This window comes from Ceratina calcarata, unplaced genomic scaffold (assembly GCF_001652005.2).
Source record: "Ceratina calcarata isolate Rehan_Ccalc_2016 unplaced genomic scaffold, ASM165200v1 scaffold541.2, whole genome shotgun sequence".
NCBI lineage: Eukaryota > Metazoa > Arthropoda > Insecta > Hymenoptera > Apidae > Ceratina > Ceratina calcarata.
The window spans coordinates 116,210-142,841 of record NW_017176579.1 but is presented as its reverse complement, the minus strand read 5'-3'; the positions used below and the strand labels follow the sequence as shown (position 1 = coordinate 142,841).

Genomic DNA, 26,632 nt, shown 5'->3' with positions numbered 1-26,632 from the left:
TGCGACATGAAAATTGAAAAGAGAGAGCTCTTTATTGAATTTGATAATCTCGCAATCACAGAACATAATTTCATCGAGTGGAACGAGAGCACAAAAAAGAGGTCATTGATTTTAATTTTTTTAATTGAAAATCGAGAAAAAGAATCGCGAAGGAAATCCTGTGCAACGATCTCAAAAATAAAACGCAATCCAGGCAAACGCGGACCCGAGGAAAACGTAATCTCCTTTTGAGTCGAGCGTTTCATTTTTTAGAGTGGCGATTTTCATTCTTTCGCGTTCAACCGATAGAAATATTTGCATACAGACTGTCTATAAATATCGGAACAACTTTTCCTCCGTTACAAAAACCCATTACTAAAATTGTGGAGACTAACTATAATTTCAAACGCAATCCCTTAAGGCAATTGTACCTACAATCCCAATATCGTACTTATAATCTCAAATACAATCCTACAGGATAATCGTACAATTAAACAATTTAGATTAACATTTATTTAAGTGTTATCGTGTTTGACATTCATATAATATTTTACAAAGGACCGTTACGACGGATGCGAGGCACATATTGCAACAGGCTTGTATTTACATTTAGCTGAACGATAAAATTGTTGTCTAATCACGTAGACAATCAATTCGGATAAACATGCGTGACGTGATTTCATGTGATCAAATTTTCATAAAGAAATTTCGAATTCTCTCGACGTATAGAATGTGTGTATTTGCAACTGTGAGGGGTGCGAGTGAAACACGAAATACGTTAATGGTGATTAGAGCACTCATGCAAACTGTAGGTGATACACTTCAATCTCATTCTAATCCGTTTATACTCATTTCTCCCTATTTTATGGACATAGGGTAAACTCGAATAAATTGTATCTTATATCAAATGAATTAACTACGTAAGAATTTGTTAGACATGCAAGCAAATCAATTCAGTAGTGATCATATTTATTGAAAGACATATAGTAAACGTATCAATTTCATCATCACAATTTCATCATCACTGATATCTTCTTCTATAATTTTATATTAAGAGACTACATACGTTTGAGATCATGAAAACAACAGTAAAATTAAAAAAAATTTTCGTATGATCATTTTGTAATACAGAAAATTTTCAATGTGAATAAAAATCTTTTCTTATCCTTCTGTTCACGATTTCAAACATGTGTAACCCCTTAGTTATAAACTTACTTAAAATATTATAGAAAAATAAGGAAGTGAGTAGAAATTTTGAAAGTTTAACATGAATAGAAATTGGAACGTCTATATTAAATAATATAATAAAAATAGAATATTAAATTCTAATATTAATTTGATCCGAATTTACCCTTACGTAAAAACCGACCAAAAAACAAGCTCTTAAAGCGAGTTCACGGTGTGATTGATTCAACAAAACTGAATGTAAAGAGTTACTATTCTTATTGAACACTTAGCAGGCTTTGAAATTTGTTGGATCAAAACACAGCCGGCTTTAGTACAGACCAGACCATGTAATGTAACAACAGCACTGCATATAAAAGCAGCATCAGTCCGATGATCAAACTTCGAGCTCAATCTACTTTTATAAGGAGTACATAAGTAGATTGCAAATTTTTATGCAGAACAAGATATTTAGGATAGTCAATTGGAAAAATGTCAGATAAAAATTTCTTTTATCATTTAAAGACGCAATCTAATCTACCAATTATACTATTCGTCGACTTGTACTAGAGCTGGTCGTTACCAAACTCATTGAGCAAACGCATGAACTCGGTTTGAAAACCCGCAAATCGTGAACTCAAACTGAACGTTGTGAGAATCATAGACGATCTCGCATTCTGTTATTCAAACAATTTGAACGAACCTACGGCGTATACGTTGACGGCAAGTGGCGGTCGACTCCACACGCTCGGCGGTGTCTCTATAATTCGAACACATCAAGAAGAAACGTGTGTCACATTAAAGGTAGATCGCATTCAGGCCATTCAGGTGTCTAAAGCAGTAAAACGTCCGCCTGCGTGCGCGTTCAATACTCGAAGGCCGAATTAAACGACAGAGATAAAGATTAATAGAAAGAGATATAGAGAAATTAAATCTATTATATGTATTACATGTATAGTATAGAAGTGACAGCAGTTTATGGTTGCATTCTGATCTCTCTTTTTCTCCGCAAATTAAAGAACTAAATAACAGAGACAGAGTATAATGAAAAAGAGGTACAGATAAGTGAAATCTACTATGTAGAGAAGTATATATCTACAATTCATTCGGTAAGATGAGGCGCGAGAAAAAACAAGTTATCAAATTATCGTAGCCCTCATAGTAACTTCGATGTGTTTTCATCTATTTCTTCCTTTATTTATAATTGATATAGTGGGACTCATAAGTATTCATGTACAATTAAAAACTAAATAACTTTTTCAATATTGGATTTAATTATTGTTTAGGTATTAGAAAGTTTAACTTACTAAACAATATACAACAATTTTTTAAAATTTGTTACATTTCGGATTTTCAAAGAAAACAATTAAAACGCCTAATTATTAACTTTTTTCTTCAACGAATAGGATTTAAATTATATCATTGTAAGCATTGAGCCCATTGCATGCATCTGAGCCCCCAGACTTGCAATAATAAGACGCCAATAAATTTAAATAAAATAATAATAATACCAAAAGATAATACTATAATAAGGATGTCATTTGAGCATCATGACTACGACCCGAGTTTTTTCGACACGTCTTTCTTTCTTCTGGTGCCTTGTCTCGTTGAATGTACTGCAGTATACAGAAACATATGTATCTAATTTCATTTTTGAATTGCATTCCCAATTTTCTTTCTGCTATCTCAAACACGAAACTCGCTCACGATATCACCATTGCTAACGACTAATCATTCCAATAACTTGGACCTGTTTACTTTATTTTACTTCATTTAATAAGATGTTCGAGCATTCCAACAATTTCTTCCGATTCAAGTTTCTCGCACCATCCTATATACGTATAGAGATACACGCATGCAATTTCTTATACGGAGATACGCACACAGAAACAGAAGGAGGAGATCGATAGTACAATTGTTTGTTTAATAGAGCGATGCACACAGCTGGTAAACAGGCAGTCATCCAAGAAGTGGTAGCAGGTTACACCTAGAGAGATCTAGAAAGAGGCTAGAGAAGAAGGATAGACAGGCCAGGCAGGTCAGAGAGACAGTTGCCATGCTATGTTTTGTAGGTGTGTCCGATGAATCGAGTAATTGTTCCTAATCCGATTACCGCGCGTTGTCTATATAGTTACTCATCCCCTATGTTCTCGTTTCGAAACGTTTGCCTTCGCTAATCTCTATTTCGTTGAAATGAAGAATGTAGAGCACGATCGGACAGTTACGATAAAAGATCCATTTCCGTTAATTGTATTAATTGATGTATCGTAAAACGTAATTGTAATTTGTTTGATGGTACTGTAATTTACTTGACAGTCTCTTGGCATGTGTGTGTATCGCATACAGGATTAATTAGAGTATATTTATCGTCTCCTAGAATAACTTTAATGAGTTTTAATTTCGTGACTACTTTTGCATTGCTATACCTAATTATTAATCCTACGTTAGATCAACAATCGTGCATCATAGTAAACTGTGCGGATATTCATAAAAAGAATAGAACTTCGAAGATACTATAGAGTACAGAGACTCGCTAAACGATTGACACACCGCACACATAATATCAACATAAGAGACGTATTAATTCCTAAACATAAAGTCTACAGAACTCTACTTATTTTACTGAAAGCTAATGTTATATGGTCCGTCGATTATTATATCTAAATAATGTATCGACTAGATAAAACTAATTTCTAAATGTACGTCTTCACGACGACGTTGAGGGAGCGATATTATTTTAGAATAGTCCTTATCTGAAAGGAACAAAAATATCTTTTCCGTTTATATGAATAATAATCATGTTCAGAATATCGTATTAATTGCTTCTCGTTAAATATAATATTGGTATAATTCTTGTTCTCTTTTAATTAAGACATCAGATTTCAACGGATTTTAATTTAAAAAGTTTATCTAACGAAAATAAAGTATTATACTTCGATAATGTATTATAAGTAATAAAAAGCAAACTTGTTGTTAGTCAAATGTAAAATACGTGATTTATTGTACAGAGACAAATAAAGGCAATTGGAATATTATATAAAATTTTGTCCAGAATATACGTAACGGGAAACTGAATAAAATCGTCGTAATGCTGTTTTAGTTATAGATTTTCGCTCTCATCCCCATCGTCGCGTTCATTTTTCATAATGGTATTGTTCGATCGAATAATCGTCCCCCTGCTAATGAATCGAGCAAACGACGCATGATTGTGAACCGAACACCTAATAACGAGCTCGATGAAACTGACAGATGTCAAACGAGAAAGGAAGGGAACAGAGAACTTAGCGGGTGGTTGGTTTCATTTTTTTTTTATGCCGGATAACTGGGTGATCAGAGGGCTCGGGGTCGGGGGGAGTTTGGTCGGGGTAACGTGAGAAACAGTCGTGTAAGGCTGGAAATGTGAATATTTCGCAACCTTGCCCATATGGGGGTGCGAAGCTTCCGTTTCTGGGTTACCACCGCGTGGCCCTGTGGTCCGTCCGTGTCCAAGCCGCTCCCAAGGGATGACGATGACAGGTCCGCGCCTCGGCGCGACGACCGGGAGCACTCAACCCCTCCTGAATTCACCCTGCGGTACTGCTTGTTAGTGCACGTGTCAAGTTTGGGAATAGAACAGTAGAACACATTACACTTTTTTATTTTTATTTTTTTTATTTTACAATCAATTAGCATTACTCCGCGGCCTTCGGACGGGCTGCTACGTATCTGCGAGTTATAGTCCTGTCTTTAGGTGAAATTGTTATTACCGGAGAATTAATGAGAATGTCGTTGTAGACTCTGGAAAATTGAGATACATCATGCACACATGTGTATTGCAATCATGTAAAATGAAGATTTATGTTGAGGCTCTTCGAGATTGCTTGTGGTTGATCGACGAAGCTGCAATTTTTGTTGATTACAAAATATGCGTTACGATATGATATCAAGTTTCTTATCACCTATCGATTTTGAGAAAAATAATGGAACTGGGAAGGGAACGTCGCAGGATTATGAGACGCATTAATTTTTTATTATTTCATTAAAATAGAAAGATAATTTCACGTAGTTTTTATTCGCAATTTTAAATAAAATTATGATAATGGAACTAGGTGAACGTAGAAATGAACGTTCTGATTGTAAAAAACGTTCTACGAAAAACAAATTACAAAATAATTGTTTGAATAATAGCGATTAAAAAATTGCTTTCCAATAAATACACTATATAAATTGTTGATATCTAAAAGTGTAAAAAGATTGTGAAAAAAATTCCTTTGCCTCCTGTGAGGATTGAACTCACGACCCCTGGTTTACGAGACCAGTGCTCTACCACTGAGCTAAAGAGGCGCTCTTGATATCCTTACTGTTCGAACTGGAGATAATAATGAAATTCGATTTCACGATATAAAATTTCAAATACGTATTCAGTTACATCATTTAAAAAAGTATATACACTATAAAAGCATGAGTATGGTAGAAGGAATGCAAGATACAATTTCTAATATCTTTTAAGTGGTCAAGGGTCGTGAGTCATACAAAACACCGTAAATAGCACAAAATAATTATCAAAAATATGAAACATTGGTTATTAAAATATATAAATCGTAACAATGACAATATCATAATAATTATACTAAAAATATCGATAAAATCCCACGAGTGAATCAAGGTTCCTAAAAATTGAAAACGCACATATGTTGGGTCAAGCTTAAAACCTTCAATAAATAATGAAATATAATTAAAACACTTTCGTTTCGAGGACTCGTAGCGCGGCTATAATAGAAACAACTAGCATTGCGTTATTTAAACGTTGCGTTTACACAAGGGAATTACTTGAACTTTGAGCGAAACTTACTTGGTTTCATCCAGGAAGACGGCTTCCAGCACGCGTGCGGCGTAGTGCAAATTTCGTTGGAGCAGTTCTGCGGATATTTCGCCATGTTGTAACTGCCTGAGCAGGCACCTGAGCCTGTAAACATACAATTGATCATCATAATGATGCATGAAATTGAACACGAAGGACAAAGTGAAGTGAAGAAATCAAATAAACTCGTTCATCAACGCCTGACAAAACTTTTGAGATCATTTTCCATTAAAACAACAATATTACGAGCGAAACCGAGACAGAAAATGGATGAATGTGATAAATAGAGAATTTAGAAAAGGGATGTAATAATAAGTTATTACTATACTATTTTGTCACCAACAATGAATAAAATACATACATGTTCTTCTTTTGACAATTTTTCTTTCATATTTCATAGAGATATGATATGAAAATGATTATTTTTTATATCTCATGTATCGACGAATTGTTTCTCCTATTTCTTCGATGTAAATCTTTCATTAGACTAAACGAGATTCAATTCTTTGGCTCGACATCGAATAGGAAATTACAGTGAATCAAGATAAAAGAGCGAAGTGAAACGTGCTAAGCGTGATTTAAATGCTGAAGGTGAGCGTACCTGAGAGCAGCTTTGTCGCAAGCGTCGGGGGTGTCAACGGCAGGTAGCGAATCCGTCGTCAGATCGACATTATCAAGTATCTCGTCGAGATCCACGGACTGGCTTGACGAGAGAGTGTCTGGACTGTGCGGCGGCGGAGAACTTTCGAAACTTCCGCCGCTGATACATTTATTCTTGCCGGAACTTCGTCGCACTATCGTTAGCGTGCCTTGTTCTAGAACAAGACCGAGGAACACCGGACGTCAGTTTAAACGAGTACTCCCATAGCCGTCAATTTTAAGAGATTTATGAATACACCGCAAACTTGGTGCATTTATAAAAAAAAAAATTGATGTTCAGAACACGTTCAATTTATGAAACTATTTGTAATATCAAAAGTTGCATGTATTACTGCAATATGGAAGCAATGTCTGACAGTTCAGTCTAAATCATTTGCTTAAATTCATATCATGAATGTTTTATTTTATATAAAATTTGTAATCTAGTTATAAGATAGAAAATTATTAAGATATTGTAGATCCAGAGTTTTCATAAAAATATATAAAAGGTACTGCATAAGAAGACGTGTGGAAGTAGAATATGTGGAAAAATTATGATCTGAGAAACAAGAAATATCATGGATGATCTTAATCTATAAATGTAAGAGTAGCCCAAACTCCTTTGATGAGATTCTAAGAATTTCCATAATCTGCATGGCAAAGCATAGATGCAGTTTGAATGAACGTAAAGTATTCGACTTTCTTCATTAATCTCCTATACTACTTTTATCGTGCCTTAAAGGAAATTACGGTACTTTTTAATGATGCCTTTGGTAAGATTTTTCGCATTTTCATAATACCCCGTGCAATAATATTGTAAGTACAGGGACAAGTTTAAAGGAATGGCATAAGTTCAAAAACATTTGAGAATCCACTCAATGTAATTACGACCAAGCTTAACGAGAGTTTTACTGTTTTGCAATAAATGAAAAGTTGATTTGATTGAGAAACTTGAGGTCTCCTACTGAGCGTCGCAGATGGAATTGAATTCAAGTCTATCGCAAATAGAAGCTACTTAACTGTCACGAGGAAACTGTAAACCTCGGAATAGCCCGTTGCTATGTAAGAATTGCATTTCGTCAAGCAACTTACTCGATAGCTGGCCATTTCGACCAGGCGAGGAGGGATTGTGCAATCGGGAGGACGCTGTACCAGCGCAACTCGTGGTCGCGTTCGCGTTTTGAGATGCACCGGGCGAGGACACTGCAATATCGTCTCTCGTCACCCTTCGATCCGGCGAAGATGCAACTGCAACACAATTAAACGAATTCAGTTAATTTATTACTATAATTAGTAATACGAATAATAACATAGATATAGTGCAGTGAGCAGAAATGTATCAATACTTTTTGAAATCGAATAACCTTTTGAAAATTGTACCAAATGGCTTGAGGTTTCTTGAGAAGTAAATTTACTACATGATCCGAAAAAGTACTGGTACAGTTTCGTTCTTCGCTATCACAATATAAATAATAATGCAAATACTAATAGAATTAATGAGACAAATAAATTCATAATAATTTTATTTCAATATGGCTTCTGTAAAATCACGTGTTCGTTATCTTTTGCAATAATAAAATCAATCAAAATTGAGCTACGGAATTTCAAGATGAAAAATATTAATTGACAAAAGAGATGTCTATATAAAATGCATTCCCTTAACTAATACCGTACGTGTTTTATTTTGCATAAAAATGAAATACGAAATATTAAAAGGTGAGTACATACTGCAACTCTTAAATGAAAAAGGAAATAATTATCAGAAATTCATTTTCTTAACTAATGCCATAAATGTTTCATTTTTCATAATAATAGTCTAACAATAACAACTGATTGATAAAGACGTAACGTTATGTAATGGGTATGAACCCCATTTACCAATGATTGCATGGGTTTCATATTATGTGTCCACGATTATAATTGATAAGCCCATATTTTCCCGGCCGGATGCCGGATGAGTGATGGTTAATTAGACATAAGCTTAATTCGAAAGGACGCTCCCGTGGGAGACGACAATGCATCCGGATGATAACCGTAATTAATTGATCAAAGGACAGACGTGAAAACAATGAGTTTGCGAGGCAAAAGAACTAGGGTTCTATCGATTTGTGCAACGTGTCCTTGGATTACAAATGAGCCCTACAGTCCTTCATTTGCGTTTGGGTTACAAAGACTCTATTCCATTCCGTTATCATATGTAAGCAATGGAAACTAACACGATTACTACCGGAGTGTTTTTATGTTTTTTTCTACCTGTACTTTTATCAGTACCTCTTCGCAATGTAATTTTAATATCTAAGCTATACATATATATCGCGATTAAGAATAAAAAAATTGCGTTCGAAGCTTCGATTTTTTTGCTAATGAATAATTTGAGAGGGATGACTGGAAAGCTTTAAATGCAGGGATAGAAAAGGCAATGAGGCTAATATACGAGACCCACAACGATCCCCACAAAAGGGGTCAACTAGCGCGTCTTTGTTCTCCTGTTATCTTGTCGAATTGGCCTGGAATGAGTTCCCCCTGACATTAAAACAAATCTATATAGATGTTTACAGTTTGGACGCGCGTCCCAGGAGATTTACTCAGTGTAGACGTAAAAGATGAAAACAGATATTATATAATGAATAATTCTATGCAGTCTTATAAGTTCAATAATTGAATTAAGTCTCATGAGAACAAGAGAATTTTATTCACTTAATTATCAAAAGGTTACCTGCAGCGAGAGCCGAGGCAAATGGCAAAGTCCCACAAAGAAATCCCATTGAATGGCAGATAATATAAAGTCACAGATGTACGACAAAATAACAAACGAACGGAAAATACGAAGAGTTAATGAAACATGATATTTCGTTACATTCCAATAAAGTACATCCAGCCAGTGAAGCGAAAAAGTTAAAAGCAACGGAGATAAAAGGATTGATGCGAAAAATGAAACTCGCAATTAAAATATCGCGATCGAGCATGGCTCTCGATCGGGCTAAAGAGCAAGCAGGAAAGTCGTATTTTATCTGCAAATATCACATTTATGTGATGAACCTGTAATACGTGACAATTTCGTCCTATTTTATTTATTTTATGGACTTTCTCGTATTTTCTCTATATTATACACTTTCTTCTATTGATCAAGAAATGTATATCTGCTTAAAACCAATCGACAATTACATTAAATGTAATAAACTAGTATTGCACTTTTCAATTTTAATCGATTATCTTAAAAAAATGTATGAAGGACAATACACTTATATTCATTTTCTTACTACGCCTTTTTACTGTATAAATTGTTCTATTTTCTACCACGTGTCTTAATTTTTGTTTACTTGCTTTGCTCGAATGTTATCTTCTCTTCAGTACAGAATTATCACCACTATCGCAAACAAATTTTCCATCCTACGAGGTCATATTTTTCCGTCGCGTGCATGGATAATTGTCAAGAATCCTCAACCGACTCTTTTAGGGATAATGATTAATTGACTGTCAAAAGCGTGTTTACGTCCGACACACCTGCCTCTTTGAAAACTCATCTGTTGACAACGATTACATAAAAAATTACACTTCATGTGTTGTCAACGATTACGTTAAAATTGTTTGATCGGTCGTGACCTTTCGGTTCGGAAAATATTTTCTTGAAAGAAGAATAGCCCGAATGTTACTAACGTGTCGTGCAGTTGTTCCCACTTGAATTCGCGCAACGAACGAAGTTTACTGTTCCTTTCAAACCTGACACTCCATTCTTCATATTCTTTGATAACAAATAAAAACATGATGAAACATCACAAAGAATAATATTTTACGTAATCTAACTAGTATATAAAGTGACATATTCGCCCGGTGAGATAGTTGAAACGTTAGCATCGTTCTGCTCGACAAACTGTTGCTGAACTGCATTAATTACAGTAAGAAAAATGAAATAACATCATTAAGTCGTATCAACTTTTACTCGACGAAATTAGGAGAAACCTTGTGAATATTTTAGAAGAATGACAATTGCTATGCTATAACTAACTGTGCTATACACTAGCGATACTTCTGTAAAATAGTTCAAAGTAGATATTCGTCGGTTCTTGTACACTACTATAATATATTTATATTTTTTATATTTGAGTGCAACTTAGTGTTGGCACTAATACTTTCGTTTGGTACCGGCTTAAATAATAATTACAACTTTCACAATATGACAAAACAATTTACGTTTTCTTTCTGTTTTGTATAGAAGAATATGAGGAGGGTCATTTAAACCATGAATGGTAGGTTTAGTATTAATCTGTAGTCAATGGTAATGTAATGAGTTAGCATAATAGAAAAAATTACATAATTGGTCTTAAACTTTTGGAACAAAACAAACATTGACGTACTTTGCAGATATTTTCGGTTAAATTGTCTAAAATTATAGTATTTCAAACTTAAACAGTACTATTTCAAACTTGATACTTTATCTTTAATAATAGGTAGAAAAGTCGTAAACTATGACTAATGATGATATTTTACATAATCCAGCCGCTATGTATATACAGCATTTGCCCGATAAAGAAAATTGTATCATTAGCACGAATGCATTCGATAATTTTTACAAAATCTTATGCATTACATAGTAAAGTAGCATCCCATAGAAACTTTTGATCAAATACTAAAATAATTATTCCGTTTTAAAAGGAGGCGGCATACTTTCTAGAACTACTATATGTACATTAGCGATAGTTTTATAAATTTGAAGTTCAGAGTTCACATTTGTCGGTTCGTTGCGGTGCGCGCAGTAAAAGATTGCGCGAAACCATCAAACCGTGGGATTAATTAAGCAATTAATTTAATATTCCACGATACGTTCTGTGTGCGCAGGCAGCATGAGGGCGGTGATACTATTTTCTGTAATTGCGTGCTCGATGGTCAGCGCACGGACCGCAGGTAAAAGCGAAAAGTACAGCTACCTGGATCTATCGCTCTACCAGGTCTATCCGAGGAGTTTCAAGGACAGCAATGGGGATGGCATAGGAGATCTTCAAGGTTCGTTTGTATCTCCATGTTAATTGAGTATGTTACATGATTTTTACAAAATGTACGTATCTCTTCGTATAAGGTTTATCTAAAGAATTAATTATTTTTCTCTCGTAGGCATCATAGACAAGATGGATCATCTGGTCGAAGCGAAAGCGGATATCTTATGGTTGTCTCCCATCTATACAAGCCCTCAAGCTGATTTCGGTTACGATATTTCGAATTTCACCGACATCGATCCCATTTATGGAAAGTTGGACGATCTTAGGAAACTGATAAAACTTGCACACGCTAAACATTTGAAGGTGGTCATGGATTATGTGCCGAATCATACCTCGGTGGATCATCCGTGGTTCAAGATGAGCTTGAAGGGTATCGAGCCTTACAAGGATTACTTTGTTTGGCACGAAGGAAAAGTGCTGGACAATGGCACCCGTGCACCACCAAACAATTGGGTAAGTATCGTTTAAATTAAATGATAAATTATATAAATTATAGACGTATAATATGTATTTATATCAAGTATTGTATCATTGGTATCATTGTAATGTGTCCTAAATAATTTCCAAGAATTTATTTTATTGATTAAGTGCACTTGAAGTTAATCTTCAATTATCTGGCTTCCAATGAATTATTTAATGAATTGTGAAATGTGAATTGCAATTTTATTAGTAATTCATTAAATATAGGAAAGAAATTGTCAAATGTGAAATTGTTCATTCGATTTTATTATCAATCAGATTATCTCTATCAAATAAGTTTAGCAACTAGATGTTAATTCTGTATCTAAACATTAAATTACACCACGGGCCACGCTCGCGATACTCATTCTTGGCCCTATTACCTCACCACGAGTCTCACATGGTTATAGAGCAGAAGAATAGCACGTTACTTGAAGTCAACAAGTCAATATTAATGAAGCTAACAATTTGTATTCTGATTTACATTTTATATGTGTCTGAATAATTTGTTTACAGATGGGCGCATTGGGCGGAACTGCTTGGACTTGGAGCGATGAGCGACAGGCGTATTACCTTCACCAATTTGCAAGCGAAGAACCGGATCTGAATTACTTCAACCCGAAAGTGGTCGAAGAAATGAAGGTACGTGCACATTCTTGTTACATATATTATTTGCAACGTAACTAACTATGAGAATTATCAAACTGTTCACTCGCCAACTGTGATATGTGAATAATACAATTAAGCTACTTAGACCAACAATTTTCATTTTTATCGTTGCACTGTATTCTTGAAATTATTCTCTAATTTACTTTTGATATGCTAGCGAAACTCGTGATTTATCGTATTAGAAAATAAACTCTTGTGATAATTTTGCAACAATCCAAAAGTAACTTACTATATTAATTACTATCTGTTAAATTATGACTGTAACATAATTCTTCGTACAATAAGTCTGAAATTCGTACTGGCGTAAGTTTTTCGCGCCGCGTAATTGCTCCGCCGAAATTTCGACCAAACGATGAAACTGTAATCTCGGTTCAGAGTTTTCTCTGTCGAAATTAGACAGAGACCGACAATTTCATTGGATCGCGTCGTGGTCCATGGAATTCATCGCCGGGGCTCGACTACGAAACTGTGCATTAACATAGATACAACTTCGCTCGAATGTACGTTGAAATCTGATTAAACCCCTACCAGACCAGATTTAATCTCGTTGTCACGATACCCTTTGTGAGAGCAGGTTTAACTGATTCTCGAATATCAATGAAAACTGATAAACAGAATTTGTTTGTCAATTAGATATTTATACAGGGAAATATGTGTGATCCTCTGATTTGGAAGCATAACTTAAAAATATGATTTCTTAATTATATTTTCAATTTTATTATAATATCGCCAGTGAGAATATACATCACAAAATATTGTACATAACATAATACAATTAGGAGAATAGCATCAATTACACCACATTACTAATATTATACATAATAATACAATAATTAGAAATAGTATTAAATTGGTGTACATAAGTTTCTATGTATTTTACATGTTGTAGAAGGTATACATTTCTCATAGTTCCACTAGATTTATATACTATATAATTTCATTCATTGCAGGAAATTGTTAGATTCTGGATGAACGAGGGCGTGGATGGGCTCAGAGTAGATTCTGCTACCTATCTATGCGAGGATCAGCGATTCCTGGACGAGCCTGTATCCGGCCTCACTAACGACTCCAGCAGTTACGATTATCTTGCACATATTTACACCAAAGATCAACCGCAAACCTTTGAAGTGATTCAAGGCTGGAGGGATGTTATGAATGAATTCGATAAGGAGCTCATCATGATGACCGAGGCGTACACCAGCCTTGCGGTCAACATGAAGTTCTACGAATACGGAGCGGATTTCCCATTCAATTTCGGGTTCATCACGGATGTAAATAAGGATTCGAAGGCAGCCGATTTCAAGAAATTTATTGACACGTGGATGAGCAACATGCCCGCTGGTCGCACTCCCAACTGGGTGGTAAGTTTATATTCCAATGAGACCAGTTTTTACGAAGTCAACAAGAGGGGCAATTTTATATCATAAATACGATTTAATTGAAACAAATTAGTATTGATTTTCGTCATTTGAAAAGAGCAAATTAGATTTATATATAATATCACTTGTTAAACAACAAAATTGTACTTCTAAAATATTTCTCTATTATCATCTAAAGCTAGAATTGAACGTTCTTACATTGATTATTTGCCAACGGGCTTCATATATTTTGACGATTAGACAAACGTGGCAGGAGACAGTTTTAAATCTTTGTAATTGTTCGCACAGGCCGGAAACCATGACAAAAACAGGATCACAGCGAGATTCGGACCGGAACGAGCTCGAGCCATCACGTTGATGACTCTTCTGCTACCGGGCGTTGGCGCGACCTATAACGGTGATGAGATCGGTATGATGGACGCTTATATTTCATGGGAGGAGAATCTCGACCCGCAAGGGTGCTTGGCTGGCCCAGAAAATTACTTATCGCAAACTAGGGACCCGGAGAGGACCCCGTTCCAATGGGACAGTTCTACTGCTGCTGGTGAGTTTTTTGTTCTAAGAGAACTTTCACTAAATCACATATTCAAGCAAATCTTTTGCTTGAATTGATGTATTACTGGCACTACATTCTTGATAAATTCCATTAATAATGTATGGCGCGCAGGATTTTCCACGAACCCGAAAACCTGGATCAAGGTCAACGAAGATTACAAGACTCGGAATTTGGCTGCTGAAAAGAAGGATAAGAATTCGGTCTGGACCATGTACCAGAAGCTGGCAACACTCAAGAAATCCAAAAACTTTAAACTGGCGAAGTTAAACACTAAATTGTTGAGCGACAACGTTTTCGCTTTCTCCAGGTAAAATTGCTATGAGCTTTTCTATAGTCAATAAGAAATGTGATCATACGTTCAGAAAATTAAGAGTTTCAAACGATTATTTTTATTAATTTATCCTGCATAGAGCAAATTTGAAAAAGTGGATTGTTTGAAGGTGATCATCGAATTGACTCGAGGCACTAACGGACATCAACGTTATGTCATTCGAAAAATTTATTACTTATCAACTGTGATTACTTCATTGCATTTTATGATTGGAGTTCATATTATAATCTAATCGATCATCGATTCATGCATTCTACACATTTATTCCACTATTACTGAAATTACATTCATTGTTTCAGGGAAACCGAGAAATACGGATCTGTCTATTCAGTAATTAACTTCAGTGCTCAGGACGATACTGTAGACCTCTCAGCCTTTACGAACGTACCCAAGAAGCTGCACACCTATTACGCCACCAATGGTTCAGCCTCCTTACCGAAGTGAGTATACTTTTTATTTTTTCTCGTATCATATAATTATAATAAGTTTTAATCTTTGGATCGCGTTCTTTCTATTACTATGACTAAATTTGATGAGTGCTTGTTATAAACGCAGGACGGACATCAAAGATATTACGAAAGTGAAGGTGCCTGCATCTGGATTCCTGGTTCTTCTTACCCCCAATAACAAATTCGGAGTATCGTAAATAGTGTTCGGACGACGTTGCATTCCACAACTAAAGTAGCTAGAATTAGTACATTATTTCCTTATATAAATTATATAATTTATATCTACTCTATTAATGACGACGTTCTATTTGTTAAATGACATATTTAACAGATTATTTTGTTCTGAACTGTTAAAATAATGACGAATTAAAACGCAAAATTATGACTGATTATTTTATTATCCTTTAGACATGAACATTAGTACCTTATAGAGATAGGGACGGGTTATAGTACATTTGGAACGCATATTTGAACCGTTCTATAAACAAGGACATTAAAATAATTAAAATAGACATTATGAAATATGTATGGATCTTATGGTTCAGTTATTCTTTTATTTTATCATAGATGACACTTTCAAAAAGTGATCAGAATGAGGATGGTGTTTCATAATAGGTACTTTTAATACATACTCGTACATATATGTATGATTGATGCCGTGCACGAAGTTTTAATGTTCCGAAGTTCTGCACAATCTTCGTCGATTTAATTTTTGTATAGCAAACGGGTCTCGAGGCGAAGCGCCCGTTTCAATTTGCATCTCATGCAAGTCTATAAATCTGGACCGAGAGGGGCCGAGTCGAAACCCTTTACGTTAGAAATACGTAGTCCATGTATAGCACTTTTATGCGGCTATGCCAGCTTCAGATTGAAATTTCCTACCTAGACCGCGCGTATCCGTTTATTAAACCGCGCTGCAAACTAAATTTCGCGATCGACTGAGTTGAATTAGCTTACCCTTTGGGAAATCGTCACCAGCTTCATTGGATAAAAGCAGACTCTTCCGTTTCATTACCCTAGTGTCTTCTCGAAAATAGATTCACAGAAATTTCATATGAGACAATTCAAATATTAATAATTCTACCTGTTTTGATTTTCAATTTATACTTTGATAAGGTACATAGCCTCCCATAATGGCCTATTACGTTTATTACACGCTTTGCTAAAAAGGGCTTCAAAATATTCGTTCGAAAATATTTTCGAAAACCTTTTAAATTGGCCGGGTTCGATATATTAAAAAATTCATCTCTACTGATTTTATACACACGTAACAAGGAAATTAAATCAAGGAATTTAAATCATATCTATACGAGGAGCTCCAAGGACAGCGATGGAGATGACATAGGAGATCATTGATTATCTATCAATACTATCTGTAAACATTATTTAAAAAAAGTCAATTATTTTCTCTCGTAGACATCATAGACAAGGTAGACCATCTGCTCGGGATGAAAGCAGATATCTTGTCGATATCTCCCCTCTATAGAAGCCCTCGAAATGATTTTGACTACGACGACGTGACGTCTCGAATTTCACCGACATCGATCCCATTTACCGAAAGCTAGACGATTTTAAGGTGCTACTGAATACCGCATGAGGAAAATTTGAAGGTGGTCATGGATTATGTGCCGAATCATGCTTGCAGGGTATCGAACATTACACAGAATATCTTGTGTGGCACAAAGAAAAAATGGTAAATGTCACCCGCCACGATCAAATAATTGGGTAAGTATTATTTACATTATATGGTAAATAATTTAAATTATGGATGTATAAATATATTTATATCAATTATTATTGTATCATTTGTATCATTAATGTCTCCCAAATATTCCTCAAGAATTTATTTTATTGAATTGACTCGTAATTAATATTCAATTATCTGGCTTTGGCGCTTGGAGCTGAAATGATGAACGAAAGGCTTATTACGAGAATACATACATTTGACACTCGATTCTCTTATGTTTATGATTTCTCCACGTTTGAACTTCTATTAAGTATCGTCATTTGAAATCAACAATTGATTGGCTGAATTACGTGATTCACGGGTTCGAAGTGGATGAGATCGTAGAGGAACGCAAATTTCTGTCCACCGCTACACGTGTAACGAAAATACAATTATGCGGTATCGCTGATTGCACGTTCTCGTTTATGACCCACGCAAATCGATGCCACCATTCTCGTTCTCGATGCACCATTGCTATTGTTAATAGCAGACCTCAAATTTTTATGTAAAAACTTTTGTGATGTCACAAATAATACGCAATCAGTCACAAATATGTGGTAGTTGCTGAAGACACCTTAACCATGTGTCTCGAAGATCTCCGTCATCGCCCGTGTATTAAATACGGTCTCATACAAAACATAGTACTGACGTACGGAAAATGAATTATAGACGTGTAGATGTGATCGATTACAAATCGACAATCGATCAAATTAAGCCACGGCTCACTTTAATGGCTCTACTTAAGGTCTTTGTTAGCTACGTTTTATCGGACAATAAATGTCCAGTACTTATTGTTCTTCGATTGCGTCAATAGTCCATCTGGACAGAAATCGAATACGTAATTATAATTTTGTTAACGATTGCACTAATGTAACGGCGTATATCATCCGACACATCAGACAATGAACACGTGCATCGTAGAATACAATCGATCTAAAAATATTCGTAGAGTATTTTGTTATAATATTTGTCGATATGAATTGAATTTGTTAAGAGATTGGAAGCAAGACTGAAGCTTAATCTGATTTATCAGAATAGTATTGTAATCTCACTACGAATATCTTCCATTGTGATTTCATTTCCATCAAAGTCCGGCTAACAGAAATTCCACAAAAGCGAAGTTGAAAATTGACATCGTGCATTCCAGGAATTTTGCTCGTTCGATCGCTCGTAACTTTGAAATGGAGGAGTTTTTGAAATTTGTTAAAATGTTTTCCTTCTTCACGGAATTTTGTACGCGTAAATTGATTTTTGTGTAATAATCTGATGTGGACTTAATAGAAAAATTGTACCTGGAGAAGATACAAACAACGCTTAGCATGTATAAAAATATGGAAGTATTCAGGACTGATTTCATACTGCAATGTTTAAGTGATAAAAAGGATATCTACCAAAAATACATTTTTCTAACCGATACTACTCTACTCGCGCTCATTTGACATTGCATATGACATTTTTGCATTGCGAATTTTTCACATAAACAGCCTGCATCTGGTGAATCCTAGGTTTCCCAAAGGCTTAGCTTAATGTTAAAGCATACTATTCCTCCCAATAAAAGAGCAAGTAATCCTACATACATAGTATTTTCCCGTGTTTCTCGAATACTTGGAAAATTTAAAGCTACACTAAAATCGTCCCTCGTAGTACCATACCGTCTAGAGTTTAGAATATACGATACTGCGCAACTAAACAGTCTCTTGAGAACATTGCGGAAGTTGCAATGTTTTCTATTTTCGATGAGTGCAACCTGAACTGCTATTAATCAATAATATTATAGCTACGATTTTACGAATAGATTTACGAATTAATTTTTATGAAATTGTCGTCAATGCAAACATGTGCCACGTTCGTGCTTTATTGATGGACCCCACCGTCAAGAGAACCGGCTAGGCTCGATGCTTTTGTTTTTATTTCGGGCACACGGTATTGGAAGTTAAATCGTAGGGCAAGTGGGGATGGTTGTATGAGTTTTTATGCTCGCCTCGAACCGTGACTCACCTACGCAAGGGATGCATACGTAACTAGTTTCAAACGTTCTGGAAACGTTGGGGACGAGTACGTAACACTTATTAAAGTTAATTTACAATGCATTATGATTGTCTTAAGTATCTGTGTACCTTATTATAACATACATAAATATATATCTACAATTACACATGTATGTATAAGAAAGGCCAAATATTATTAGTATTATTTTCCACGATCTATTTAAAGCAAACTTTATCTTGAATAACAAGTAGAAAAGTGGAGAATTATGTCTAACGATGATATTTCTCATAATCTAGGTGCTATATGTATAAAGCATTTGACCTACTAAAAAATTGTACGATTACCACGGGTTTACCCGACGAATTGAAGCTGGCAACGAGGTATGAATATCATTGTTAGGAATATTATAGAGCGAGGAATAATATATCATTGTTAACTTGTATCAAATTTAGCTGTACCACCTGTGCTATACGCTAGCGATACTTCTGTAAAGAAGTTCAGAGTTGACATACGCCGGTTCTTGCACACTACTATACTATATTTATATTTCTTATATTTGAGTGCACTTTAGTGTTGGCACTGATAATTTCGTTTGGTACCGGCTTAAATAATAATTACAACTTTCACAATACGACAAAATAATTTTCGTTTTCTTTCTATCTTGTATAGAAGAATTTGAGGGGGGTCAATTAAACCGTACATGGTAGGTTCAGTATTAATGCTGTTAACGGTAATGTAATGAGTTACGTTGCACTATAGAGAAAATTATACAATTGGTTTTAAACTTTTGGAACAAAACAAACATTGACGTACTTTGCAGATATTTTCGGTTAAATTATCTAGAATTATAGTATTTCAAACTTGCACAGTACTATTACAAACTTGATACTTTATCTTCAAGAACAAGTAGGAAAGTGGAAAATTATGACTTAACGATGATATTTTACATAATCTAGGCGCTATATAAAGCATTTGCCCCACAAGAAAATTTTACCATTACCACGTATTCATCCGACGAATTGTAAGTGGCAAAGAGGTATGCGAAATAAAATACAATTGTTAACTTATACCAAGTTTTACTGTACAAAGATAAAACTTCGCGAATATTTTGACTAATGATAATTATTACGTTATAGTAACAAGTTAGAATACGTGACGTCTACTTCTCTTTTCGCGACTGCGAACAATCATTTTTACCATATCTATTTATGCATTACACAGTAAACTACACTAGTATCCCACAGGAACTTTCGGTCCAATATTAAAATAGTTATTCCGTTTTAAAAGGAAGCCGAATACTTTCTTCAGCTACTATACATATGTACACTAGCGATACTTCTATACATTTCAAGTTCAGAGTTCACGTTTGTCGATTCGCTGCGGTGCGCGCTATGAAAGGTTGCGCGAAACCACCCAACTGTGGGCTCAGTTAAGCAATTCATTTAATATTCAATGATATGTTCTGTGTACACAGGCAACATGAGGGCGATGATATTATTTTCTGTAATCACGTGCTCGATGGTCAGCGCAGAGATCGCTGGTAAAAGCAAAAAGTACAGCAACCGAGACCTATCGCTCTACCAGGTCTATCCATTGAGTTTCAAGGACAGCGATGGAATACGACAAAATAATTTTCGTTTTCTTTCTATCTTGTATAGAAGAATTTGAGGGGGGTCAATTAAACCGTACATGGTAGGTTCAGTATTAATGCTGTTAACGGTAATGTAATGAGTTACGTTGCACTATAGAGAAAATTATACAATTGGTTTTAAACTTTTGGAACAAAACAAACATTGACGTACTTTGCAGATATTTTCGGTTAAATTATCTAGAATTATAGTATTTCAAACTTGCACAGTACTATTACAAACTTGATACTTTATCTTCAAGAACAAGTAGGAAAGTGGAAAATTATGACTTAACGATGATATTTTACATAATCTAGGCGCTATATAAAGCATTTGCCCCACAAGAAAATTTTACCATTACCACGTATTCATCCGACGAATTGTAAGTGGCAAAGAGGTATGCGAAATAAAATACAATTGTTAACTTATACCAAGTTTTACTGTACAAAGATAAAACTTCGCGAATATTTTGACTAATGATAATTATTACGTTATAGTAACAAGTTAGAATACGTGACGTCTACTTCTCTTTTCGCGACTGCGAACAATCATTTTTACCATATCTATTTATGCATTACACAGTAAACTACACTAGTATCCCACAGGAACTTTCGGTCCAATATTAAAATAGTTATTCCGTTTTAAAAGGAAGCCGAATACTTTCTTCAGCTACTATACATATGTACACTAGCGATACTTCTATACATTTCAAGTTCAGAGTTCACGTTTGTCGATTCGCTGCGGTGCGCGCTATGAAAGGTTGCGCGAAACCACCCAACTGTGGGCTCAGTTAAGCAATTCATTTAATATTCAATGATATGTTCTGTGTACACAGGCAACATGAGGGCGATGATATTATTTTCTGTAATCACGTGCTCGATGGTCAGCGCAGAGATCGCTGGTAAAAGCAAAAAGTACAGCAACCGAGACCTATCGCTCTACCAGGTCTATCCATTGAGTTTCAAGGACAGCGATGGAAATGGCATAGGAGATCTTCGAGGTTCGTTTCTATCTCCATTTTAATTGATTATTTTACATGATATTTTACAAAATGGACGTATCTCTCCGTATAAGGATTATCTAAAAAATCAATTGTTTTTCTGTTGTAGGCATCATAGAAAATATGGATCATTTCATCGAGGCGAAAGTAGATGCCATATGGATTTCTCCCGTCTACCGCAGCCCCATGATAGATTTTGGCTACGACATCTCGAATTTCACCGACATCGATCCCAGTTTTGGAACGATGGAAGACTTCGAGATACTAGTGAAGACCGCGCATGCTAAAGATTTGAAGGTGATTGTAGACTTCGTGCCGAATCATACCTCGACGAAACACCCGTGGTTCCTGAAGAGTTTGCAGGGTATTGAACCTTATAAGGATTACTATGTCTGGCACGAAGGAAAAGTATTGGAAAATGGCACCCGCGTCCCACCGAACAATTGGGTAAGCTGCATGTAAATGTACAATAATTAAGTATAAGAGAAAGGAGGCACACTATTCGTGTTGAACCGGAAATCACACCCGGAACTTTCCGCTTGTCCGGGCGACTGCTTTAATTCTCCTAATCCTCATAAGCAGTAAACATATCAAAATGCCGATTCCCTACGCATTTATGTCAGGTCTTATATTTATTACCGAGTTCTATAATAAAATATCATTGTAATATTCCAAATATTCTGCAATGATTTATCTTATTGATTAAGTAAGCGCACTTGAAGTTAACGTTCAAGAATACAAATTTAAATGAATTACGTAACGAATTGTGAGATGTGAATTGTAATTTTATTAGCCATTTATTAGTTATGCAACAGTAATTATCACGTGTGAGATACTACATTCCATTAATTTTAATATTACAACTGCATGCATAATTTATGATGAACAACTAAATATAATAAAATCAACAATTCTTATTTGGTTGTCCATATTGTAAGTATGTAAATAATTTTGTTTACAGATGAGTGTTGTATCCGGAGGCGCTTGGGAATGGCGAGATGAGCGACAGGCATATTATCTTCATCAACTTCTAGTACAAGAAGCAGATCTGAATTACTATAACGAAAATGTGGTTAACGAGATAAAGGTAGAGGAATCCTACTATCCTAAAGCATATTTGCAAGATAATGGATTTTTTAAATTACTGAGGATACCTATAAGTAATCTCGTTATTCCAATTACATGCTTTTTATTTGTTTCTTAATGTTGCTTTTACATTGAGATGATTCAAATTTTTTGCATCTTACATACTGTGATTATGAGACTGCGGATTTTATGCATTTTTGATTATAATTAATAACTACGTAATTGATTAAATCCCATTTCTTTATAAAATACTCTAGATTTTATTACTTATGGCTAGTTCTAAGTCCTCCGTGTTAGCACTCTGTTTTATCTAATTTATGTAATAATCATTGCAGGACATTCTTAGATTCTGGTTGAAGCACGATGTGGATGGCATCCGAGTGGACTCGGTCATGTTTCTGTGCGAAGACTTGCAATTGCGGGACGAGCCGCGATCATATCAGACTGACGACCCTACAGATAAAAACTACCTCGCACATATTTATACCAACAATCTCCCAGAAACGTACAGAATCGTTCAAGGATGGAGAGATGTTATGAACGAGTTCGGTAAGGATATGCTCATGATGACCGAGGCGTACACAGACTTGAATCACACCATATATTACTACAAATATGGAGCGGACCCATTCAATTTCGGGTTTATCACGGATGTAAATAAGGATTCGAAAGCAGCCGATTTCAAGAAAGTTGTTGACACCTGGATAAGCAATATGCCAACTGGTCACACTCCCAACTGGGTGGTAAGTTTATATTTTAATGAGACTAATTTTAACGAAGTCAACAAGATGAGCAATTAATTTTCAATTTTTAGACAATTGATAAGCTTTTATTATCAATTTATTGTGGGCTGTATATATTTGCATTATAGTGTTTTCGTTCACAGATACTATAATAATTGAAATCTAAAAAATAATATAGTAAAAAAATAATAGTTGAAATAGAGATGATTATTAAAATAATTGGAAAAGGTCAAAGTGAAACAGATTTGTACTATCTTTCTCAATCTAAAATTGCTATCATCAGTCATATTCTTCGAATTTTGTAAAAGTAAAAGCAGACGAGATTCCAAACGATCTCGAGCGTATGATCGTAACACTTTGTGTAATTTGTCCCGATGAAAGGCGACAAGGTAGTAAACGTGCGATAATGAAACACGCGAAATTGGAAGTAAAATATGAAATTTGATCTAGTTACACAACAAAATAGTATTTGTTTTTATATATTCCTCTGGTGTCATTAAAAACTAGATTTAAACATGATATTACATTAATTATTTGCCAACGGGCTTCATGTATTTCGACGATTGCAAAAATGTGGTGGAGGACAGCTTTAAATCTTTGTAACTGGGCGCACAGGGCGGAAACCATGACAAAAACAGGATGACAGCGAGATTAGGACCGAAACGAGCCCGCGCTATTACGATGATGACGCTTCTGCTACCGGGCATTGGCGTAACTTACTACGGCGACGAAATCGGTATGACGGACGCTTATATTTCATGGGAGGAGAATCAATCCGAGCAAGGATGCTTGGCTGGCCCAGAAAATTACTTATCGCATAGTTCGGACCCGGAAAGAACACCTTTCCAATGGGATAATTCTACTGCTGCTGGTGAATACTTTATTTTAAGAAAACCTTTCTATACTAGATCAACCTAGTCTTTTGTTTTTTAAGTCATTTTTTATTAAACGATTGGAATAAATGCTTATTAGATCTTCAGATGAAAATTGATAAATTACATGTATTGTACACTTTGAAAAATATTATTAATAATGTATGGCGCGCAGGATTCTCCACGAACCCGAAAACCTGGATCAAGGTCAACAAAAATTACAAGACTCTAAATCTGGCTGCCGAAAAGAAGGATGAGAATTCTGTGTGGAAGATGTACGAGAAGCTGGCGACACTGAAGCGATCTCCAAACTTTAAAAAAACCAAGTTAAATACAAAATTGTTGAGCGACAACGTTTTCGCGTTCTCAAGGTAATACAAATTGTTCAGAGCTTTGCTGTCCGTTAGAAATCTTTCATATTGGATGAGTCAATGAGAAATGCGATACGTTCAGAAAATTAAGAGTTTTAAATGATTACATTTATTGACTTAATGGGTATAGAGCAAATCTGAAAAGGTGGATATTTAACGATGATTATCGAATTACTTCATGGTTATTATAAATCAGTAACAAATATCAATGTTATCACTTTAGAAATTTGTGTCTTATCAATTGTAATGATTTGCTTGCAGTCCTTCGATTGAGATTCATATCGCAATAAAATTAATTTCATCGCTTCATAGATTCTATACATTTATTTCACTATTTTTTATACTACATTCATTCTTTTATCTTTAGGGAACACAAGAAATACGGATCAGTATATGCAGTAATTAACTTCAGTGAGCAGGAAGATATTGTAGACCTCTCAGCCTTCAATAACGTACCCAAGAAGCTGTACACTTATTACGCCACCGATGGTATTACCTCCCTACCGAAGTGAGTATACTTCTGATTTTTCCGTACTATATAATTGTAAGTTTTAATCGTTTGCGTTTATTAGTGCGTATACTCTATGACTGCAACTAAATTTTGTAAATATTTGTTACAAACACAGAACGATCATCAAGGAAATTAAGAAGGTGAAGGTGCCTGCATCAGGATTCCTGGTTCTCATTAGCTCCGACTCCGAATTCGGAGTCTTGTAAATATTAGTACACTGGTACCTCAGTATACGCCTGCTTTGGAATACGTCCTGGTTGGACGTAACAATTTTACTTATTTGCTTCCTTTTTCATTTTAATATTAAGCAGAGTTCAAATTTAAAAATCTATAATAAAATCTCATATGTTGTATATGTGTTTAAACAGTGTTTAATTTATTTTATAACCCCATTAATGTACGTATAATATCAGTGGGAATACTTTTTTACTTCAGAACAGATTAATTATTCTTAGATTACTTCTTAGGGGAAAGATTCGTTTGGTATACGTCCTAATTGGTATAAGTCTAAACATCAGAAACGGATTCAGGTCGTATACCACTGTATTATTATTTGGATGACGCTCCATAAGTGATATTTATCGTATATTACGTTCTTATTATGTTATATTGCTTCTTTATGAAGTGTTCAAATAGTAGACAAAAATAAAAAGTACCTCGCACAATTGGCCCATCGAACCCACTTAACAATTAAACGACCCATCCTTACACTTTAACATTAATTGAAATCATTTCACTTAACACAATTAACTTCGATATTGGCAATTTTTTTTTTAAATATTTTTAGAACTTTACTTCTCAAGCTGAAGTTAATAATAGATAGTTTCAATGGGTTGGGAATAAGAGTCCAAACGCCCGGACAAGTAGTACTGTGTACACAATTCTCCACTGGGAATCGTTCTTATTCTCAAACTCAACATCCGATCGCAAATACACATGTGGCACGTGTTACATACTACATACAAGGTGTCTCGAACTTGTTTAGAAAATCAAATTGTAAGAGGTTGATTTATACTTAAAGAAAAGAGAACGTTACATAAACTTCGTCAGGAAATGCTATACTAATAATTAGAATTAGAATAGAATCATAAACATAAGTAGAAATGAAGAATAAATTAAAATGTGTCTTAAAAACGTCTTTCCATTAAATCATATTTATTTCATGCATAGACTATTTGTTCATAACTTTGTAAGAATGTGTTTCTTGATAAATTTTATATAACACTTTTTTATTCTTTTTATACATA

General features: G+C 35.0%; 3 protein-coding genes and 1 non-coding gene across 16 annotated transcripts in view; 2 read left to right on the top strand and 2 right to left on the bottom strand.

The window, feature by feature from the left end:
• Positions 1-26,632, bottom strand: part of LOC108628838 (calcium/calmodulin-dependent 3',5'-cyclic nucleotide phosphodiesterase 1) — a 141,698-nt gene that overhangs the window by 7,986 nt on the left and 107,080 nt on the right. For 2 of the 5 annotated variants that reach the window (XM_018031034.2, XM_018031032.2), the window contains 5 exons: positions 7,715-7,870; positions 6,585-6,798; positions 5,975-6,088; positions 4,559-4,711; positions 1,847-1,903 (listed from right to left, as the gene is read on the bottom strand). In XM_018031034.2, the coding sequence (XP_017886523.1) occupies positions 1,847-1,903; positions 4,559-4,711; positions 5,975-6,088; positions 6,585-6,798; positions 7,715-7,870 (694 nt within the window). The remainder of the gene's footprint in view (positions 1-1,846; positions 1,904-4,558; positions 4,712-5,974; positions 6,089-6,584; positions 6,799-7,714; positions 7,871-26,632) is intronic. The other 3 variants (XM_018031033.2, XM_018031035.2, XM_018031036.2) reach the window with 3 other exon arrangements.
• LOC108628839 (alpha-glucosidase-like) overlaps positions 1-26,632 on the top strand; it is a 51,075-nt gene that overhangs the window by 15,691 nt on the left and 8,752 nt on the right. Inside the window, exons 1-9 of one of the 5 annotated variants that reach the window (XM_026816776.1) lie at positions 3,185-3,215; positions 11,459-11,623; positions 11,732-12,069; positions 12,592-12,717; positions 13,695-14,105; positions 14,412-14,667; positions 14,791-14,986; positions 15,310-15,450; positions 15,566-15,844. In XM_026816776.1, the coding sequence (XP_026672577.1) occupies positions 3,200-3,215; positions 11,459-11,623; positions 11,732-12,069; positions 12,592-12,717; positions 13,695-14,105; positions 14,412-14,667; positions 14,791-14,986; positions 15,310-15,450; positions 15,566-15,656 (1,740 nt within the window). In that variant the 5' untranslated portion in view covers positions 3,185-3,199 and the 3' untranslated portion in view covers positions 15,657-15,844. Of the gene's footprint in view, positions 1-3,073; positions 3,216-10,500; positions 10,519-10,847; positions 10,870-11,458; positions 11,624-11,731; positions 12,070-12,591; positions 12,718-13,694; positions 14,106-14,411; positions 14,668-14,790; positions 14,987-15,309; positions 15,451-15,565; positions 15,845-26,632 lie in introns of those variants that run through there. The other 4 variants (XM_018031039.2, XM_018031037.1, XM_018031038.1 and 1 more) reach the window with 4 other exon arrangements.
• Positions 5,395-5,466, bottom strand: TRNAT-CGU (transfer RNA threonine (anticodon CGU)). Its single transcript has one exon. It is a non-coding gene; the product is annotated as a tRNA-Thr (tRNA).
• LOC108628840 (alpha-glucosidase-like) lies at positions 19,531-25,750 on the top strand. Of its 5 annotated transcripts, XM_026816783.1 has the most exons (11): positions 19,794-19,877; positions 20,131-20,210; positions 20,649-20,758; positions 21,748-21,802; positions 21,912-22,249; positions 22,764-22,889; positions 23,224-23,631; positions 24,247-24,502; positions 24,679-24,874; positions 25,242-25,382; positions 25,501-25,750. In XM_026816783.1, exons 3-11 carry the CDS (start codon positions 20,654-20,656, stop codon positions 25,589-25,591), a joined length of 1,716 nt encoding a protein of 571 aa, XP_026672584.1. In that variant the 5' UTR covers positions 19,794-19,877; positions 20,131-20,210; positions 20,649-20,653; the 3' UTR covers positions 25,592-25,750. The 5 variants fall into 5 exon arrangements, with proteins under 5 accessions (XP_026672583.1, XP_026672584.1, XP_026672582.1 ...); XM_026816782.1 differs by lacking the exons at positions 19,794-19,877; positions 20,131-20,210 and adding an exon at positions 19,531-19,554; XM_026816781.1 differs by lacking the exon at positions 19,794-19,877 and having other exon boundaries at positions 20,164-20,195.

What these genes read in the sequence shown, in the direction of transcription:
- LOC108628840 (XM_026816782.1), top strand. Translation starts at nt 20,654, where the DNA reads ATGAGGGCGATGATATTATTTTCTGTAATCACGTGCTCGATGGTCAGC. An exon ending in TGGCATAGGAGATCTTCGAG is followed by an intron (nt 21,803 to 21,911) that starts GTTCGTTTCTAT and finishes TTTCTGTTGTAG; the next exon opens with GCATCATAGAAAATATGGAT. An exon ending in ATGTGGTTAACGAGATAAAG is followed by an intron (nt 22,890 to 23,223) that starts GTAGAGGAATCC and finishes TAATCATTGCAG; the next exon opens with GACATTCTTAGATTCTGGTT.